This window comes from Lathyrus oleraceus, chromosome 1 (assembly GCF_024323335.1).
Source record: "Lathyrus oleraceus cultivar Zhongwan6 chromosome 1, CAAS_Psat_ZW6_1.0, whole genome shotgun sequence".
In the NCBI taxonomy this organism is placed as follows: domain Eukaryota; kingdom Viridiplantae; phylum Streptophyta; class Magnoliopsida; order Fabales; family Fabaceae; genus Lathyrus; species Lathyrus oleraceus.
In genome coordinates, this window is record NC_066579.1 from 29967467 (window position 1) to 29990379 (window position 22913).

The 22913-nt window shown below is 30.7% G+C and overlaps 1 protein-coding gene across 1 annotated transcript; it reads left to right on the forward strand.

Moving 5' to 3' along the window:
* Nucleotides 1-11313: 11313 nt before the first annotated feature.
* Nucleotides 11314-15926, forward strand: LOC127077010 (endoplasmic reticulum oxidoreductin-2). The gene is made up of 10 exons (XM_051018694.1): nt 11314-11799; nt 12257-12388; nt 13168-13420; nt 13617-13727; nt 14049-14167; nt 14425-14529; nt 14643-14845; nt 15213-15336; nt 15437-15624; nt 15730-15926. Exons 1-9 carry the CDS (start codon nt 11638-11640, stop codon nt 15620-15622), a joined length of 1395 nt encoding a protein of 464 aa, XP_050874651.1. The 5' UTR covers nt 11314-11637; the 3' UTR covers nt 15623-15624; nt 15730-15926.
* The last annotated feature ends 6987 nt before the right edge of the window (nt 15927-22913 follow it).

Consider the following 22913-nt stretch of genomic DNA (forward strand, 5'->3'; position numbering starts at 1 on the left):
AAGATTGTCTTTAGAGAACTTGAACCTATGGATTAAAGTTGGATTATTTTCACATAAGCATTTATATTTTAAAAATTGAAAACAAACCTAACAACAAGCCATCATGTTTACTCATGGTCATTAATATCCTTGACGAAATCAAATTTTAAGAGACATTACCCTGCATATAAAACAAATTGAAGATAAATCCATAGTCAAAGAATTGAAAATAAATCCTAACAATGCATATTGTACCTGATTTATAAGTGAACGATAAACATTACATATGCATTATTTAAAATGATTCCTAACTCTTATGAGTTTCAAATAGAAAATTATGATAGAAATTAGAGAAAACTGGTTGGATTGCTTCTTTAGCAGAGAAAAAGGAGGATGAAATCGAAATAGATGGATGAAGCAAGATGGATCAAGAAATGCATGAATCCACGGAAATGGAAACGAATAACAAACCGATAATGAAAATATTTCAAATGCATTGATAACACAACATGTTTTACTTTTTCCAAAGAGTTTTTAATTATGCTTTTCACGTTGGTAAATGGAAGGTTGACCTACTATCATAATTTTGCAACAACATGCGTGAAAATATGGTTTCAAATCATAATTAAAAATAGATTTTTAATTATATCAATGTTAATCATAATTGCAATGAGATAATGATACGAAAATAACCATTAAGGACATGAAATTAGCCCTTAAAATTGTTTTAAATCGGTTAAAAATGTAATAATGGTGGTATTCAACTTTTATATATTGACAGTAGAAGCCTAGGAATGATTCGGTAAAACCATGACTTTATCTCTTCCAAATTAATAAAACCCAACTATGAAAGAATTCACATCATTATGTTACCATTTATCAATAGTTATCAATTATTTTGGGAAACCACTAAGTTATTATAACGAATTTCAATTAATAACAAAATAACTTGAACAAAGCATCTTCAAATCTTCTTATAACTCATGAAATTAACAAGACTTCTTCTTCATTCAAACACTTATAGATAGTTTTTCAAGTATTCAAAATTCTTCTCAATCAAGTGCTTTATAAGATAATTCACTATTTTTTTGTTGTCATTTCTCAGTTTAAATATGTCAACATTTTTACATTTTAACTTCTTCTTCTCTTACTAGTCATATTCTGAAATCAATCATGTGTTTGTTAATATGTATCATATAGAATTCAAAAAAAGATGGACAATTTGAATAATCAAGGAGTACATCATGAAATAATATATAATAAAGATCGGGATCACTCACTTATAATAAGTAGTTGAAATGATAGGGTTAAATATGTTTGTGGTTCTCATAAATATTTTAAATTTCAATTTTAATCCCTCAAAATATTTCTTTTAAAGAATGGTCCTGTTAAAATTTTCATTCATACTAAAAATATCGTTAATTCAGTCATTAAGTAATAACCTGTCGCTAATTTAGTCGCTAAACTGTAAAAACCGTTGTTAATTCAGTCGTTAAGTTGCAGGAGAGGCCAAAAATATGAATATAAAATTTTATGAGGACCATTCTTTAAAGGAAATATTTTGAGGGACTAAAAAATAAAATTTGAGATATTTAAGAGGACAACAAATATATTTAACTCAATATGATAATGTGAAATACTAGAATTTATAGGATGAAGTTGCTCTTTAAATAGGATATTATGGTGACAATAATTTTGCACTACAAAACATTATTCCAATGTCTTCTCGGACTGAATTTCTACATTTTTCATAGTAGATATATTTTCCACCAGGACATTTACGCGTTTGATATTACCCTAACATATATCAATGTTTCATTACATAGAATTAAAAAAATTCATCATATTATGTATTATTAAACTAATTATTTTTTATGTCTTATTATAAAAGAAATTGCATGTCGATTTTGCAACAATATTAAGAAATTATGATTATCAATTTCTTATATTATATGGAGATAATGGAAAATAATTATACTCACTCTATTACATTTAAGATACGCGTGCATAACACAAAATTGATTTATAAATGAGATAAGTTTTGTGAATTTAATTTATTCACACTCAGAGGCAAAATTTGACTTGACTTAGATTCGATGTTAACTCAACAAATATCAAGTGTCATGTTTATAAAATAAGTTTCTAATTAATATGTAATTTATCTTTATGTTTTTCATCTTTAATAATATTTTTCTTTCAACTTTTATTTTCATATCAATTTCAATTACTATTTTTTTCATATTTTCTTTTATATGTTTATGGTAAAATAAATAAATTAAATTGATTACTATTTAAATAAACTTAAATATTCAACGATTAATAATGACATGCAAGTTTGTATGGAAGTACGAGCCAAGAAAACCATTTATAGAAAATTTGTATTGAAAAAAACAGTTAAAAAATTAATTTTATATTTTTATTAAAATCAATACACAATTTCCAAAATAATATTTCTTTATTTGGTTCTTAACTTGTGTCCCTAGGGCACAAGTTAGCATTATCCTAAAGAAAAAATAAATACTTTGATTAAATATGAGAAAATTAGATAAATTGCTCTTAAATAGGGAACACAAAAGTCCATTGAATTTGTCAAAACTTTTCAATAAATAATAAATAAGCAGAGTTCAAAATGGACTTAAATCTTTGATTATTTTTCCTAGTTTTTAAGTTTTGAATTAAACCTCCTTTAAATAAAAATTATGAATTAAATGTACGGATAAGTTATTTTGACATCCGATGGATGCCACACCCTATATAAATACGGTTTTGATTTTTTTTATTATTAATTTATCTCCCCTTTTTTGAATTAAGGTGTCATTTTTGGTGTCTATAGATCATGTTTCTTATATGTAATAGAAAATGTCTCAAATAAAAAGTCCAGAATAAAATTTCATAAGTGTGTCTTTATTATAAATTGTTATATTTACATTTTGTAAGGATATTGCTTAGTATTTATTTGGTGGATATGAATTGTGTCCAATTTGGGATGTTTTATCAATCCAACAAATAATCCTTATTTTAAGAGCATGCAAAGACAACTTATCAAAATATCAAAGTATGCCTAATGCTAACTTGTGTCCTACTTGTGTCTTAGGACACAATATAAGACACTCAAAATCTGTATTTAAAAAGTTAATTATAAAATTAATTTTATATATATATATATATATATATATATATATATATATATATATATATATATATATATATATATATATATATATATATATTAAAATTAATATACAATTTCCAATCTAAAATTATTTTTTTTTATTTCTTATTTTATGTTTTATGACACAAGTTAACATTATCCTTAAAATATTTATATTTTATATAATTATCAAAAAAAATTAAATTTTTATGAAAGAGGGTGCCCCAGCCATCATGTTGCATGTGTGGTATAATAATTTTTAATAATTTCTTTTCATTATATCATTCATTTAAATAAATAACAATATTTAAAATTATATATTTTTTATAATATTATATTTAAATTAAAAGTAAAATTTATTTATTATGCAATTATTTTTAATTCTGTGTTTTAATTAAATAATATAATTTTGACTTTTATTCTAATTTTTTTTAAAGTACCGTAATACAATTGCAAATTAATTTTAAAGGAGTTAATTAATTTTGAAGAAATTAATTAGTTTCTTTCAAACAAAATAATAAAATAATCTTACAATACCATAATTAATTTTGATTGAGTTAATTAATTTTAATATTTTTAATAAATTATATATTTTTTCTTTGGCAGTGGAAAATTAATTTATTTCATTAAATATCAAATAATTAATATAATCTTTTTTTCAAAAATAAATGTTTTAATATTGAAAACTAATAACATAATTAATATATATATATATATATATATATATATATATATATATATATATATATATATATATATATATATATATATATATATATATATATATATATATATATATATATATATATATATATATCCTTACCCAAACCGCTAGTTCAGTCTAGTGATTGAGGCATCTTTGGTCTTCAAATTCTATTAGTATTAATTTATGAAAGTTGTGAATTTTTTTATTTAGCTTTCAAACAATAAAATATTAAAAAAAAAACTATATGAATTTTATAAAATAAATAAATAATAAAATAAAATATCACATGTAAGTCAATAAATATGAAGATTCTATAATGGTCACATCATTAAATTATAATAATGACATCATTAAATGGACAAAAAACAATATCTAAATCTTATAAGGAAGAATTTTAAAAAAAAATTACAATAATTTAATCAAAATTCATTCGCATTGAATGGGGTAAAATAAATTTAAGCTTATTCTTAATATCTAAAATTATATATTTGTGAAGAAGCATAGAATTATATAATTTTTTATAATTAAAAAAAGTTAAATATTTTTAAGAAAATAAAATGTGAACTGATACAATACAATAATTACATTGTCAATTTATGTATATTCCAACAACCATAAATATATTTTTAAAATATTGATATGACATAATAAATTAATAATTTTTTATTGGAGGATTGTGTAAACATATTTGTTAAATTCAGTATTTTTTATTAATTAAATTTTAAGGTTAAAAAAATAAAATCACTTATATCAAATACATTCGTTTTGAAAAAAATTAAAATCTTCCGAAACTCTTTCCCCTTCGTTTCTTCATTTCATATTTCATTGCCTTCAACAATTTCTTCAACAAAACCCCAAAAGTCTCCTACTGGGTTTCCGTTTTTCTCCACAAGATTGATGGCAAAAACAGAGTTGAAGAAAAAGAAGGGTTTTGCAGCGAAATCGATTTGGTTGGTGGTTCCTGTTATTGCTGCCATTGTTGCAATTTCCATGTCATCCAAAACTTGTTCTACACTTTCTCTCTTTGGAGTATTCAACAGAGTATGTTATTCAATCTCAATTCACTCTTTACATTCTTGCATTCCATCTTCATGTCTTTTTGTCTTTAATTTCTATGCATTGTAGAGTTTATCATGTTTTCATTCATATCTGCTATAATTTTATTTTATGTTTTATTTTACAATACATACAAAATACAATGTTTCTTTCCTTTATTAGAAATATTGTTTATTATTTTATTTATTTATTTATTTATTTATTTCTGTTTCTGTACTATTAATAAAAAGTAATTTTGTAAAATAACTTATATAATTTATTTTTCCCATATAAAACTATTTGTATTTTTAATTTATATGAAAAAACATATAATTTAGATTGAATGAGTAAATAGATATGCATCACCTTGACTAAGAAAGAACAAAATAAAGAAAAGTCAATTCATTGAAATAAAAATTGTCTTTGAGTTATTCATTATATATATATATATATATATATATATATATATATATATATATATATATATATATATATATATATATATATATATATATATATATATATATATATATATATATATATATATATATATATATATATATATATCAAAAAAACTTTGTTTTGCATCTTATTTCTTTTTAACTTATTTTATAGATTTCTTTGCACTTTATTTTATTCCTTTTGGTATTTGAATGTTTTCTTTCTAACATGTTTTTATCTAAACAATGTCTCAATTTAGAGACATTTAGTTTTCACCATTAATATTACATTTAATTTTTACTGAATTAGAGAAGGTGTATAATAGTCTAGAGAAATTTTATGGAAATTAATAGTGTAGGAAGGGATTAGTATTACATATATTTGATTTATCTAAGATATGGGGTATTGATTAATGTGCAAACATATACTAGAAGAAAGATTTAAATGAGGGGTTAATGACCTTTAGAAATATATGACATTCATATAAGCAGAAGTTAAATGGAATATATGTAATGTAAGTTTCGCAAAAAGAGTTATGTTTTTAATCTATAGGTGAAAGTTGGAGACTATATAATCCCACAAATCACAAAGTTTAACTATCTTGAATCTGTAATATAAAATAATGGAGAAATACAAGGGAATATAAACCATCGAAATCAAGAAGGGTGGCTGAAATGGAGGAATGTTTCATGGGTTTTATGTGACACAAAGGTAATGCTCAAGATGAAGGTAAATTTTTATCGAATTGCAATAAGTCATGCGATGTTGTACGAGATAAAATATTGGACAATTATAAATTCACACGAGAATAAAGTTAGTGTAGCAGAGATGAAGATGTCGAGTTGGTTGTGTGGTAAGACTAAGCATGATAAGATTAGAAATGACAATATTATAAAGTATTGGCATAACATCTATAATAGAAAAGATGATAGAAAATAGCCTTAGGTGGCTTAGGAATATAGAAAGAATGCATGTAGATTATGTGGTAAAACGAGTAGATGAGATGAATATGAGTCAAACAACTAGAGGTAGAGGAAAACCTATAAAAACTATAAGATCAATTATTAAAAAAAATATCGAGAATAACAATTTGGATAGAAGCATAGTCCTTGATAGAACATTATGACAGAAGTTAATTCATGTAGTTGACTCCACTTAGTGGGATAAGGCTTGATTGTTGGTTGTTGTAATACATAACAAGAATTATATATTATATTATTTTTTTGCTAGCATGTAGTCACATACTCAATAAGCTAGAGTGTGTATCTCTTTACATATATTGTAGTATTTGTACTCTTCCATGATTAATAGTATGTTGTATTTCATTCCATATTCTTTCTTCATAATAAGATATCAAATACTCTCTAGGAGAGTTAGCTATAATTCACTTTGAATCCAGCTAAAATCAATTAACTTTGAGTTGTTTATCCATTTTTCTTTCATATAACTTATTCCCTTTCTTCATCTTCATTATTTTGAATCTTTAATTTTGAGCATTTTCATTCTTATATCTTTAACTTTGTGTGATTTTATCTTCAAAAGTGAGTAATTTTCATCTTCAACACTACATGTTTCTTTCATATGTTCATCTTTATCTTCAACTTTGATCAGTTTCTTGTGTGTTCATTTATACTGGTAAAAAAGTACAAACGTTCATGGTATCCCTACGAGGGAAGAGGATACTCAGAGGCCTTATTAGGTTTATAACAATATAGGATGGTTACGACTTGCCCCCGACAGCGAGAAACCCAATATGATGGTGTTACGATGGTTTTAGAGGATCCGCTCATATGAGGTGAAAGACTATGTATGTTAGGGTGGTGCTTGGAGTATTTTATCAAGTTATGATTTTTTTCTCTCCCATTAGGTGGAAAGGTTTTTATAGAGGCCTCTGGACCTACGACTTAGGAAACCCTAGGAGGTGGTAACTGCTTTCCTTTTGACTGAAGGGATTATTGACTACCTAGTCTTCAAGAAGCCACAATATGACTCAGTACGCATAAGTGATGGAGAGATAATGATATTGTGCACGTTTCTTATTAGAAGGGAGAGCCCCTACCATGTAAAGGTAGCGCCCAAGCGTCACCTCTTGAGGCGGGAACCCTCACGCCACCCTTATTTGAGGACTTTCACAAATGTAACATTACATCATTGTATCTCCATGCACATCTCCCATCATAAACAACCCTAACACTGAATCAATGTTTTATGCTCATCCAAGTAAAGGTCTCAAGGATTGTCTCCTAATCCTAAGCTCAACGATTCCAATTATCCAGCATGGAGTCATTTGACGTGAAGAGCTCTTTGATCAAAAGAAACTATCATTCACCGAAGGCTCATCAATTTGGTTTCCGATCCTATTGCATACAAATTATTATCTTCCATGAGAATGCTATTAAGGTTGGGGAAGAACTATGTGATTAATTCTTTAAAGTTGAACGAGTTCGAGTTGCTAATATTTCAGAATCAAATAAACAATCTCAGACAAAAAAATTCTTGACTACTTTATCAAAATGAAAACATTGTGGGAAAAATTAAATTATCATAGACTTATTCCAAATTGTACCTGCATGTGTCCTTGTTGCTGTGAAACTATATGCTTAAGTCGCCACTATTATCTTGAAGATCAAGTGATTCTGTTCTTAGCTGGTTTGAATGAATATTTTTCAATTGTTAGAACTTAGATTCTACTAATATAAATTATTCATCCCATCAACATAATTTATTCTCTTATTGTTCAAGAAGAAAGTAGCAAAGTTTCTATCATCTTCATTGAAGAACCATTTTCACTCATCAATGTTTTGATTCAAGAAGACATCATTGAGGTTGCGGTAGAGGTTATCATGCCAAAAATAGTTAATTATGCGCCCATTGCAATCTATATGGAGATACTAATTTTGTTATAAAAAAACATGACCACCCCAACGTTCACAAACCAAGTATTTCAGCAAGTGGGGCATTTGATAGTCCTAAATTCCATTAATTGAATTTTATGAGTCTAAAGCATCAGAGATACCGTGTTGAAACACCACCAACAAAATGGATATTTGAGAGAAAACATTAACACATCCTCGATGTAGGAAATGCCTTACTCTACTAATCCAAATTACCTAAGTTTTCTAGTCTTATGTTCTCCTATATGCTATTTTTTTTATCAATCTAGTCGTCACTTTTCTCTTACAGAATAAGTCTCCTTACCAAATTCTATACAAATATATATCCCCCTAAGACATTTTCAAAGTCTTTGGTTGCCTATGTTATGCATTAAGCTCACCATCCCCATAGAGCCAAGCTTGAACCTCGAGCTATGTTTAGGCTATAAAACATGATTTAAAAGATATGTTTTATATGACCGAAATTTCAAAGAATTTTTCATATCTAAACAGGTACAATTTCATGAACAAACCCTTCCTTAACCACTCAACAATCAATAGGAATATTTCCCAATCCCCTCAAAATCAACACACACCTTCCACGCATACAAATATACATGCTTCTATCTTTGACAATACACCCATGCATATGAACCTTGAATTAACCCATGTACTTGATATTAGACCAACACAAATACAAAACATTACACATAATTATACACATGTCCTTCCATTTTACTTTGTACATGACGCTGCAAAAAGTATTGAACAAAACACTACACCTAACCATATACAAAACTCAATACCTAATCATACAGAAACCCATGTGCTTGACCTTGACCATAATTCAACACATGACTTCAATATTCCATCTATCACTACAATTATCAATTATGATTGTCCATCAAATAACATTTCTTTGAATTCTGAGTCAATCATTAAACCATATAGAATATCATTAGGTAGGAGCATTCACTATCACATCTTAAAGATTACATATGTAACACATTTCATGATTATATCTAAGTAATTATCTTACCGTCTTCATCTCAGTGTTGTTTTGCCTTGTCTATCACTACAAAAACTAAACTTATGTCTTATGTTGAGGCTAGTAAGTATACTTGTTGGAACCAAGCCAATGAAGTCGAATTAAATTCCCTTGAGAGGATTAGTACATGGAAACTAGTTTACCTTCCTCCTTATGTTAGACCAATAGGATACATGCGGATATACAAAATCAAACATCATGCAGATGGAAGTATTGAAATATTTAAGGCTACTTTAGTGGCAAAGAGGTACAACCAAATTAAGGGACTTGACTACTTTTATACATACTCCATTGTATCCAAAATGATCATTGTGAGACTAATAATTTCCCTCAGCTTCATCCATAATTGGCACATACATCAATTTGATGTAGACAATGTCTTTTTACATCAAAAATATGTGTATATGACCTTACCCCTTTGTGTTACTGCATCTAAACCAAACAAAGTGTGTAAACTCATTAAATCACTCTACGACCTTAAACAAATATGTACTATATGGCATGAGAAACTCACCTAATTACTCGTTCAACACAATTATCACCAAGCCAGATTTGATCATTCTTTGTTCATCAAACATACATCTTAGTCCTTCACATTACAACTAGTATATGTAGATGGTGTGATACTAGATGGTAATTCCCTCTTTGAATTTGACAACATCAAACTTTTTCTCTATAACTTCTTGAACATCAAGAATTTGGGTCAACTTAACTACTTCCTTGACATTGAAGTTTTCTATTCCAAATAAGGAATTGACATTTGTCAAAGAAAGTAATGCCTTTATCTTATTTCAGACATATGTTTCTTAGGATCCAACCATGTACGCACATCATCTAACTACTCACTGAAACCACAATAGGATTGTGGTGCTCAATTTATATATAGAAAATTTATCGGAAGACTATTGCACTTCACTACAGCAAGACCTAACATTACACATTACATATACCACACAATAACTCAGTAAAGTCTTAAACAAACCTATTGTTATTCGTCACCAAACTACAATTAAAGTGATCAAGTATCTAAAATAATGTTCATACAAATGTTTGTTTTTCCCATAAACTCTCCACTACAACTATATGATTTCACAGATGCTGATTGAGATGACTACATAGATTCTCGAAGATAAGTTTCAGGTTAATGTTTCTTTCTTGGTAAATCTCTCATATATTGGAGAACTAAGAAATAACTCACAATATCAATATCATCTTCCAAGATAGAATATAGAATAGAGCCCTTGAAACTGTCATTTGTGAACTTCAATGATTTTTATACCTATTCAACGATCTTCACATTACTTCTCCAAACTCGTGTTCTTGTGTTTTTTATTGTTACAATTTATGCAACATTGTGAGACAAAACCTACAAATTAAAATTTTAAAGATATTATTTGTATCCCAGAAAAATTGATGAGATTGCAATTCTTTCACGAAGTCCTTGCTTCCTCGTCCATTTAACATAGATACTAAACTTGAGGGGTTAATACACAACTAGAACTATAGTTTACCTATAGCTTTAGATACACTATACACAATAAGTTAAAAGAAATGATATTTGTACCACCAAAATTGAAGGTCAAAAAGATGTTCTTTGTAATTTTATGGGATATAGGTGTATTTTTGAAAAACATGTATGAAAAAAAATGCACATTCAAATCAAATATTTCAAATTGACTTTAGAAGATCAATTCTTTTTATCTTTAGGAAAAGATCAACGCCCACCTAATTGTACATTAATATTCAATAGTATTAAATTATCCCATGGCCTGACCCTACATTGCTTATAACGCCGACATGAAATAAAAATCAAACTTTGCCTACCTTTTCAATAAATATAAACGTTCTTTCAAATTGACTTACTTTCCTTTGAATCCTTTTTCCTTAGTTTTTAAGTTTTCAATTAAATATAATATTTAAATTATTTCATTGGTCTAAAATATTTATAAGGATCAAAACTAAACATAATTTTATCATTAAAATAAAAAATATTATTGCCCAAGGGAAAACATAAAACCATTAACAACGCCCATAATTTTCACTTTCCCTCATAAAGAAAGAAAGATTGTGTAAGAAGAAAAAGGGTAAAACTTCATCTCTCGTTAATTAAGTTTTTCTATATAAATATTTTTTAGTCTATCACTTTCAGTTTCACAATTAGTATTCACCATTTCCCAACCAAAACGGTGCGTTTCACTATACTCCGTTGTCGTTTTTAGTTTCCTAGACTCGATCTAGGACCGATTTCTTCTCCGGCGAGTCGCCACCCGAGTCAACACACAGGCGGGGAAAAACTTTGACTCGAACAATTCACTGAGTTGACTCGCTCCAAAACGCGTTCCTTTCTCTCAACAATTTCCTCTGAAAATCTGTTAGTTTTTGTTTTTCACCACACGTAAAGGTGATGGTGAATAAAGAGTTTAAGAAAAAGAAGGGTTTTGGAGCGAAATGGATTTGGATTGTTGTTCCTCTTATTGCTGCCATTGTTGCAGTTGCGGTTTCTTCCAAAAATTCGTCCAAAATTTCTCTCGTTGGAGTCATTGGGAAAGCATGTCAGTGTGCTCGGGTATTCAATCTCACTTCACTCTTCAGATCCATTCATACATGTTGTTCTTGTTCTTCTGTTCTGCATTTAAACTTGAATTGTGGAATCTGGAATCCGTAATCTCAATGCATTTGTGTAGTTTATGATGTTTTTATTTTTAGCAGATTCAAATTTGCTGTAAATTGTGCATTTTTTTAAATGTTGCTTTTACAAAGTTATTTAACTAGTTTTCCGTTGATGATTTCTTGTAGATGTATAGTTCTTGCTTTGAATTCTGCATTGAAAATAGTAAAGGAATGGGTTTGTTGTTGTTGTAACTTTGCTAGAGCACTATAGTATAATATATTGTTCTGGAATTTAAACGAAATACTATTTGCTGTGATCTGTGATTGACAATACTGGTGTTGTGTCGGCTAGTTTGATAAATTTGGTTTGAATGATGAGTCAAGACTTTGTTTTTCTTTTATGTCTGTTGCAGGGTACACCGAAGTATAGTGGTATTGTGGAGGATTGTTGTTGTGATTATGAAACTGTAGACCGTCTTAACAAGGAAGTGTTGCACCCATCTCTCCAAGAGCTTGTGAAAACCCCGTTCTTTCGGTATTTTAAGGTTTGCTTGTTGTCGATTCTTACGTCTACATTTTGTATTGGCGGCCATCCTGTTTGATATTGTTGATGCTTATAACTTGAGATCAATTAAAGCATTTGGTTTTCAAGATACATTTTTTTGTAATTTCTATGTTGAATTTAGTAGCATTGCTTTTTTTTAAACCCCTTAAATGAATGACCAGTAACTATTGCTAGTATCTGATTCATTCAACAGCACGATTTAGGATTGGAATTTCGAGCGGCCTTTCTAGAAAAAGAATTTTAAATGAATTCTACTACTAAGTTCCAGCTTGTTTATTGATTATTTCTGTAGATTTTAATCATCACTGGGCTATTCCAAAATTTGCTTTCATGAACAATTTGAGAAATTTGAAAGAACTCTATATATTCTAAAGACGCTTTAAAGCATTAGAACCGAGTCAATGTGCTATCGTTTGAGTTGTCAACTGAACATTCTGCCTTAAGCTCAAACTATTCTAACCAGATTTATGGATTTTAATATCGAACTTACTACCATTGTTGAGTAGGAAAATTACTGTTTATGATACTGTTTGGTAATTGGTGTAGGATGAATGTTAATTTACTTTATACACAAAGTTTGAACTGTGAATGGTGTTGAGGATTGTGGTTACACGTGATATCTTTTTTTGACATGTGTTTACATGTCAATTATGATATTGTTCAACTATCATATTAATTACTGAATTGCTTCTTATTTTCTCCTCTTGTCAACCCTCATTTGTTCCTTATGCACTAAAGGTTAGATGAAATTTTATGCAGGCCAAGCTATGGTGTGACTGCCCTTTTTGGCCTGATGATGGCATGTGCCGGTTGCGGGACTGTACTGTATGTGAATGCGCAGAAAATGAATTCCCGGAGTCATTTAAGGAGCCTAATCGCCTTCCGTTGAATGATCTTGTTTGTCAAGAAGGAAAACCTGAGGCAGCTGTTGACCGTACTTTGGATAGTAAAGTTTTCAGAGGATGGACAGAAATAGACAATCCATGGACTAATGATGATGAGACTGACAATGGTGTGTTACTCTGTCTACAAGTTCACGTGTGAATGATTTCTGTTTATCGCTGTAGTTTGTCATACTGAAATATTAAGTAGTTTACCTTTTAAAGAGGTATCAGTAGCACCATGGAATTCACATTCAGTGTAAAATACTTCATACTTTTACACTGTTATGTTATTCAATTAAATCATTATAATGGTTTCATTGACAGATGAGATGACATATGTGAATCTTCTACTGAATCCCGAAAGATATACCGGTTACACTGGTCCATCTGCAAGAAGGATATGGGATGCTGTCTACTCTGAGAACTGCCCCAAATGTAAGTCGTCTTCAGAAAACAACCGAACTTCTTTAATAATTTGCAAAAAAACCATGATTTTATTTTAGGTAGATGGATTATGCCTTTCATATTATCACATTGACAAACCGATAGATGTTGCATTTTTTCAACAATCTAATATCTAGTTCGTCACATGTGGAGTGAATACTAGTTTGTTCTAATCATTTTTTTCTTGAGTGAAAGGCATCTTGAATTTGATTATTCATGAGGAACTGCACTCTGTTATACCTATGTATGTATGTTTCGCCGATTTCAGGAGCATTAAGTAATTGATATTGTATAAATTGATATCATTGACAGATCTGTTGCAAGAATCATGCCAGGAGGAGAAGATATTGTATAAATTGATATCAGGTCTTCACTCCTCCATATCAGTACATATAGCTTCCGATTACCTACTTGACGAAGCTACAAATGTGGTAAATCTTGTGTTCCTTTTCTCTGAAGTAGCTAATTTTCTGTTTCAAAAGAATCATTTTTCATTGCTTTTGTGCAATCAATACAGTATTGAATACCTGGTATATAAGCAGCTTGTAGGTTTCTTCTGTTATTTTTTTTTATATTTAGCTTTGAAGTTATAATGGACCTAGTTAAAAAAAAATATGCATTGCCAACATTTTTAACTTAAGAAAATTATAATAGATACTAACTTCTTTCCTTCCTTTTTATTTTCTAGTGGGGCCACAATCTTACTTTGATGTATGACCGAGTCATACAATACCCTGATCGCGTCAGAAATTTGTATTTCACTTTTCTCTTTGTTCTGCGAGCAGTGACCAAAGTGAGTATAAATTACCTTGATTTTAATTGACCTATCTTGATGTTTTTTTTTCTCCTTCTTTTACAACTTTCATTTATAAAAGTATTCTTGATGCAATCTAGTTGTAACTTCAGGCTGCAGATTATCTCGAGCAGGCTGAGTACAATACTGGTAACACTAATGAAGACCTGCAAACAGAATCCTTGGTTAAACAGCTACTTTATAACCCCAAACTTCAAGCTGCATGTCCAGTTCCATTTGATGAAGCTAAGTTGTGGAAAGGCCAAAGTGGACCTGAGCTCAAACAAAAAATTCAACATCAATTCAGAAACATCAGGTATTAACTCAAAACCAATGGCCTTAGCTCTTGTAGACGTTTTTTATGACGCTAATGAATGTGTAGGAAAGAAAATAAGTTAACTGATTCTTATTGTGACTTGCAAATTGTTTTTTTTAATACATAGATTTGATATTTACATTGGTTTTGCCTTCAATAATTTTAATCCTGTGATATGGTTCTGTCTTCCATAGTCTGTTTTAGAATTTTACTTTTTCATTTCTGAAAGCTAATTTATTTGACTTTTTAAGTGCTTATCTGAACACATTTTTATCTTTATTCTATAAACAGACACTGTTGTATCAATATACACATCATTAATGTTCATTTGACTCATTGGTAATGGAATAATTTTTGTGGTATGCAGCGCATTGATGGATTGTGTAGGCTGTGAGAAGTGTCGATTGTGGGGAAAGCTTCAGGTTCTTGGTCTTGGAACTGCATTAAAGATTCTCTTCTCTGATGATGGTCAAGAAAACATGGTTCAAGCCGTAAGTAGTGTTGTTTTTCTTCTTCTCTTTTCAAACATGTTTATTCCTGCTTGCTATGAACAATAAAACGGCATTGACGTTGTACTTATTGGTCTTTCAGCTGCAACTTCAAAGAAATGAAGTAATTGCATTGATGAATCTTCTCAATAGACTGTCAGAGTCTGTCAAATTTGTTCATGAAATGGGACCTACCGCCGAAAGACTCACGGAAGGACATCTTTTTGGCCGCACAAAAGTTCTTATTAGCTCCTTGAAAAAAATTTGGTCAAGAATACTTCAAACTTAGAGGTAACCACATTCTCTCTTAGTATTTGTTGCATTTCCTTTTGGTTATTAATTTTTACTTGTTTGATATAGATAACTGAATACTGCATTTGCATTTGATTTCTGCAGGAAGTAGTTGGTGTGACAGTTAGGTTTTCAATTACTCACATTACTCCAAAGGCTAGGCTTAGAAAACCATGATCATGGTTTGAAATTTTCCAAGGATGTGAAAGTAATTTATGTAATGTAACATGTTCACAATATAAGTAATAAATAATATTTGAATACAAAATATGAAAGTGATAGAAAATGTGTTTTTCATCCCACTGATTTTGTTGAACTTTAAGTTACAATTAACAAAAGGAAACCCGAACCTAAGTTGTGGGAAAACCTGTTTGCAAGAAAACAATTTTCTATGCTATTTTAAACTAAGCAATCAATTCATAAAAAGATGTATTTTCTATTTTAAACCAAGCAATTAATACATAATTTTCTAAGAGCACCAGCCACCTGACAAGTAACAAAGTGGTGATATGTAGACTCCAAGCAATCCAGACAAAACACACATGATGTCCCCTCCTGATCCACTGAGACTCGATGAGAAGAAGTTCCTGAAGTAACTGCCACAAGAAAAACTTTTTCCAAATTAAAGACAATATCGTAGAGACTTCAAGAGAATAATTGTCAACCTGCAATCTAGAACTTATCAAAGCTAAATAAGCAGATTTATCCGAGATTGATGTTGATAACTTGAATAATTATAACGACATATATTCTTAGACAAAAAATAGTCACTTTCTCATACCTTCAAGACCAAAATATATGTACTCTATACTCAATATTAAAGGCGGTTTCCTCGTATTTAACCAAGAAAGTATTGAGTTTTTGGTTTTGGTCTCTAAATCTTTTTTTAAATTGAAGTCTCTACATTTTACTTTTTTATTGATGTTAGTCTTTGACGTCAAAGTTCTGTTAAAGAAAAATATGTGATTAAAGGTGTTGAGTTGATTTTTGTTTTTAATTTTTTTATCATGAAACATATTATTACACGTGGAAATGCAACATGTAGGTTATTAAAAGGAGGGATAAAATCTTAAATAACTTTCATTTTGCAACTTGTTTCCTCTCTCTCTTCATCTCAAAGTGGTGTCTATTACATTCACATTCATCTACACATACATCTATGACTTCTTCCTCAACTGCTAACTGTAATCGGTTTTAAGTTCCAGTATGTGGTTGCAATAGATCAATGAAATTGTTCATCTCAAACTCACTTGAAAACCCTAAACGAATATATTGGAAATGTCAAATTTCTGGATTAATGTCAAGTTGCAAGTTGTTCATATGGAATGATGAACTTGAACGGAACACATCAAGTGAAGGTAGAAGTGGATGCAATTGCTTAGAGGTTGTGAAGGATTTAGGTTGCATTGCTAAGAAGCTCGAGGTTAGATAAAAAAAAGATGAAGTTGAAGTTGAAAAACGAGAGGAGAAAAATCAATTTATTCAAATTGTTGTTGATTGTGTCATGGGGTTTCTTCATTGCTTACCATAAACGGTGGTGATTCTCATTCGAATGTGTGTAATTTTTTATTTTGTTTTTAGTCCCTACAACAAGCACTCTTTCTATATGTCGTCCTTAGTTCTACATGTAATGATTGTATAATGAATGAATATGGTGTTTTGAATTTGGGTCCTTATATGTTTATTTTATTGTTTTCATCCATGTTTCATAATACACTAAAATAAGATACGAGGCGAAAAGGCATAAATAGGCATAAAAACATATGATACAAAGGCATAAACTTAAATAAGACATGAGTTAAAGCCAAAAAGGGAAAATATTACTAAACCATGATGATGATTAATGTATAACGTAGTCAAAGCACATAAAACCAAAAAAAAAGACATAACCAAAATACATAAAGGCAAAATACATAACCAAGTTGTTCATGACTCAAAGTACAACATAACCAAAATACATAAGTCAAAAAAGGCATAACATAAAGTTCATTAATGTCTACAATGTCATTGACTATGTTGGGTCACTTCATTCTCCCTTGAACTTTTTACATTTAAGAACTCGTGTTCTATCACTTCTACTCAACTCCAATTTCCTTGCCACTTTTTGTTTGCCTTACTTTTTCTACAAAGATACAATCATAACACAAATATTATAATACATGCAATAAACACAATTGAAACTAATAAACTGAATTAGTTTAAGCAACTCAACTGGTTTAGGATTGGTTAGAGTTGCATATACAACTACCTAAGGAACATGTTCAACATTTGGAACAAGTGTAGACAAAATATAATCAGATTGTGAACCATTTATACCAGAGTCATGTGCAGCTTGAGCATTTGGAACATATCCATTTTAAATCTAGGATCAACTTCAGTTTAACACTCAAAAGGGTGTTGTTCTTGAGGTTATTCTTGTGTTGTATTTCCATATGCAACTCCAGTTTGAGGTTGTGTTTGTTCTTGTGTTGTACTTTCAGATGTAGCTTTGCTTGCATTTTTCTTTGGTTTTCTCTGTATATTTTAATCATGGAATTAATATTACACATTGGCATTAACAATAATACATAACATGGAGATAAGTAAATACCTTTCTTTTTTGAGCTTCAGGATCAACCATAAGACTAATACAATTTATTGCATTATGGTCATGTATACCATAATTTGTGCAACAATAACTTGTTTGTGTCCTTCCCTTGTTAAGGTCTTCATCAGGTTTCCTCCTCCTCAATTTCTTTGGCCTTCTAGGTCATCTTTTGTATGCTGGAGGTAAAATTTCTTCAATGTCAACCTCTGGCCACATGTCTTGTCCATTAACTGGGCTTACATTAAAATCATAGCATGTCACATATGTTTTCTTGAAATAGTAATCATCCATAAAGTCTTCGAGGTATTGGTTCCTAAAACCTAACGTCGATATTGCATGTCTGCAAGGTATGCCAACTAATTCTCAGAAATTATAGGTGCAAGTTCTTGTCCACTATGAAACTATGTATAGTGTGAACATGTTCAACTTTCCAAATTGTCTCACCAGACCAATTGGGAATCCAATTACCAACATGTTCTACTTCTTTATCTAACTTAAGTCTTGGTCTATGCATTATCCTATGTTGCCAACTATAAACTCTTTCTCTTAAGCTAGCATTCCTATTCATGATGTAGTTTCTTATCTATTCACACATGATTATGATTGGTTTATCCATAACTACTAATATTTTACTATTAAATGCTTCAGATACATTATTCATAAGCACGTCACATTTAGGATAGAAAGAAAATGCATGCTTACACCATGTTTTGGTAGGTATTTTAGCACTTCACTCTCAAGCATTACATTAATCCCCTTCAATTCTTTCATCTTATCTTCCCATGCCTGAATATATGTTTCCTTTGTTCCTGCTGCCATCATCAAGTCCCTAATCTGTGTGCCTTCTCCAAACTTCTTTTTGAAATTGGCATATAAATGCCTAAGATATAGTTTGTGCTCCACCCTCTCAAACATTTCTTCAAACACGGGGATTAAACCCTGCAAATTTAGTTTCAATCCAGAAGAAACATCTATCAGGGATGAAATCCAAAAGTCAAACATGCATAAGGGATGATATCTAAAATTTAAACATGTATCGAGGATGAAAACCAAAAGTCAAACATGTATAAGGGATGAAATCCAACAGTCAAACATGTATAATGGATGAAATCCAACATAAAATCAATCTAAGAAATGGGAATACCTTTATTGTTGTGTAGAGATAAGCATGTGCCTTTTTCTTTCCTTTTGTGCTCTTTTTCTTCAACCTTTGAAATTGCTCATTGGAAAATTTATCGGTTACATATGTTTTAATGCATTGTCGTTATTTAAGATTTATCATATTTGAGTTCCTTACGAAAGTCCTACACTCACACTAGGTTAAAAAATGATTTTCATGCATGACATGCCAGTTTGATTAAAGTCAACATTTACTAAATCAAGTCAAATATGTTGCTGAATTAATTCAAGCTTTTTCGTATACATGAATTGAGTCAAGCAGGTGTGTGAAACAAGTCATGATGAAATGTTTCAAAAAATATTGATTTCAAGAAACATGACTTGATTCACTGTCACTCTTGAATCGAGTCAAGTGAGTTTTTATGAATCACATTTATATTATGGAAATGTGACTCAATTCAAGCCTGATCGTGAATCGATTCCTGACTGAGTTTTTTAATTTTGTTTGTAGTTTTAGAAATGTGACTCGAGTCATAGAATTTTTTAAATCAAGTCATATGACTCGAGTCACAACTTGGAAAATTCAGTTGTTTTTGCTACTTTGTTCGATTCATTGCATGTTGTTAACTTGAATCATTAAAGGATGTTTACACTGGTTTTGTGCCTTTTCTCAAGCATATATAAAACCTTTTAATCTTCATTTTTTTCAAAAATTATATCAAAGTCAATTTAATGATTTTCTAGAAAATTCATCTTCTCTCTCAATTATAATAAGTTTCATCTTGTGCATGAAGATTGATTCACCTTGTAAATGTAATTTTTTGTGAGGAAGTCATTAGATTGGTAACTTATGTAATTAAATGTTTCTAGTTAAAGGTGGATATCTAGAGTGAATCTTCGTTAGGGTGGTAATAGGTTAGGCCAAGTTAAGCTTTACCAGGCTTAAGTCTGATATGCTAAAAAAATCAAAGCCTAAGTTTGGTCTATAGTCTGTGATATGCTAATTTTTAGGCTTGAGTATGACCTTTTTGAAGGCTTGATTGACTTGTTATCCTACTTGAAAGTAAGTGTCTACTCCAAGTGTTGGAGTTTCTTGCTTCCATCAACCATTCAAGAATCAAGTTCAAGGCTTCCAAGTAGAATTTTGAAAAAATTATTGTAGAGGTCGAGATTGAAGATATTGAAAGGCTAAAGGTGTTGAAGTCAATATCAAGTAGAGGATTACGACTTAGAGCTTAGTTAGTTAAGTTTCAGATAAAAGAAAGTCAAGAAAGAATACTATATTTCTTAGGAGTTAAGCTTTTTTCTAAGTAAATTTATGTGATATTCTTATTGTAACCAAAAACCTACGTATCAAAAATCCAATATAGTGGAAAACAATTTATGATAGTTTACCATAAGACTAGTTTGTACTATTTCTTGGTACTATTCAACTCGGCCTTCAACTCATCAACAGACATGCCCGATTGGTCATGAGTACTGAAAAATATGCGCTCCAACATCAAGCCCCAGAACAGATGGCTCTCCACCATGTTGGGAAAATATCTAGTCCATATTTGACTCACAACTTTAAAGTTGTTGGGAAAATCTTTGGCAAAGGGGACACGGGTACTAGTAGAGCCCTTAGCACAATAACGCTTATTCCATAAGGATTGCATTGTAAAGCCTTCTAGATTTCTTTTAGGGACTTTTGCTCTGATGGGTGATCTCTTATGGTCATCTCCCTCTGTCTCGTCCTCCAGAATGACCATCTCTAGAAACATTGCGCCATTGTCCTTCTAACCTTATGCAGAGGTCTAACTCCTTCCAAACCTCTCAAGATTCGTGGTTTTAATATGTTGAGGTTATTAATAATGATTCCCTCAGTGTCTTTCTTTCATACCTTCATCATGATGTCGCCAAGGTAGCTTTTTAGACAATCATTTCATTGCTCGCTCCGAGCAACTTTCTACTTTGCCAAACGAGCTTCCCTCTCAGTGACATTCATGGGGGATATCCTTCCTGCAAAAAAGAAAATAAATAGTAAGCATTGAGAGGTATGAGAAACCTAATTGGGAATGCCTATAGAAATAAAACTTACACAAACACTTATTAATTTTACAATCCTCTCCCCGAACGAGCTTCATAATCTCCCCAAAGCTCATAATAGTAAACTCGTATAGAACATTAAACACCTCTCTCTTTCCTGGTGGTTAAGTATTCAAAGTCAAAATCATTTATGAACACAAGAAACTACATCCAATATAAGGGGAAATGATTGGTATCGTATTCCCCAGTGGTAATGACGGATGTACCATCTTGCCCCCCACCCTTACAAACTTGTCTTTCCAGTTCTTGCAATGGTTATATTGGCTATGGATAAGATTTTTCATGGCAAGGTGCCTAGAGTCATCCAAAAACCTTTGGGCCCTGTCTTAGTACCATAAAAAAAAGAAAATACCTATGGTAGGGTTAGATTTTAGGCGTCAACAAATAATCTCAAAGGCTCTTACCAAATCCCAACCATTGGGGGTTATTTGGGAGGGGTGATATTAATGGTCGCAAAAACCTCCGACTTTAAATGAATGAAGGGAATGAGTACTCAAATTTCGTGAATGACTGATGTTATAGAAGAAGGCGTAGGGCGAATCTTATAGGATGGTCATGTTGGTACGTTCCTCTTTGAAGCAAGGCTCCGGGATAACCTCCTCTCGTCGCATGTTCTAGAGAGGTTTTGACATTTCCAGAAAGCAGTCACTCTTTTCTCAGAGGTGTAGCAGGTTTCGAAGTCCTCCACTCCTGAACATTTGAATGAGCTGGAAACCATTGAAAACTCTAGATTTCTTGAGAAAGAACATGAAAAAATACAACCATTATTACTTCTAGAATCGAAACATCCATATTTCGAGAAGCTTGTATTCCATTGGTTCGTCGATTCGCCTAGCATTTTTCATGCAATATTCATATAATTTCGTAAGTTCTATATTATTGGAAGGTTCAATCATGTTACCCTATTTTGTTTAGCTCCATAATGATCGTCATTTTTGGAAAAAAGGAGGAAGAAGTAAGGAAAGAAGAAGTTATACTTGTTTGTGAGAAAAAAGGGTGAAGTTGAGCTTGAAAGGTTTGAGTACAACTTGCCTTTCTAAGTGAAAGTTTTGAAATAGCGTGGGTGGAAAATGAGTTGAATCTCTTCTTTTATAAGATAAAGAACCTAGGTTGCATATGCCATTATTGCCTTCTTGTAGATTCACACCAATGATTGCAAGGTGAACCTCCACATATATCCCTTCCTGACACTTGTGAGGGAACCAAGGTTCATCAGCAGATATAGCTTTCCAAGTGAGACCCATCATGAAAAAAATTTAATGCTTCATGTGCTCCCCTAAGTGACACGTGAGGAGCTAGCCACAAGCTTCTTTAAAGGACCTGACCCAAGCCTCGCTTAAGGGATTAACCTCAAGTTTGACTTGAGGGATTATCTCCAAGCTTCGCTTAAGGGAATCACTCTAACCCTCACTTAAGGGACTAGCCCTAAGCTTCACTTAAGGGACTAACCACAAGCCTCACTTAAGGGACTCGCAGAATCTTTAAGTTGGCAATA

Bases quoted from the DNA above. Each gene is read 5' to 3' on its own strand.
- LOC127077010 (XM_051018694.1), top strand. From the start codon at position 11,638: ATGGTGAATAAAGAGTTTAAGAAAAAGAAGGGTTTTGGAGCGAAATGG. The intron at 13,728-14,048 runs GTAAGTCGTCTT...TATCATTGACAG, and splicing joins CTCTGAGAACTGCCCCAAAT to ATCTGTTGCAAGAATCATGC. The intron at 14,168-14,424 runs GTAAATCTTGTG...TTTATTTTCTAG, and splicing joins TTGACGAAGCTACAAATGTG to TGGGGCCACAATCTTACTTT.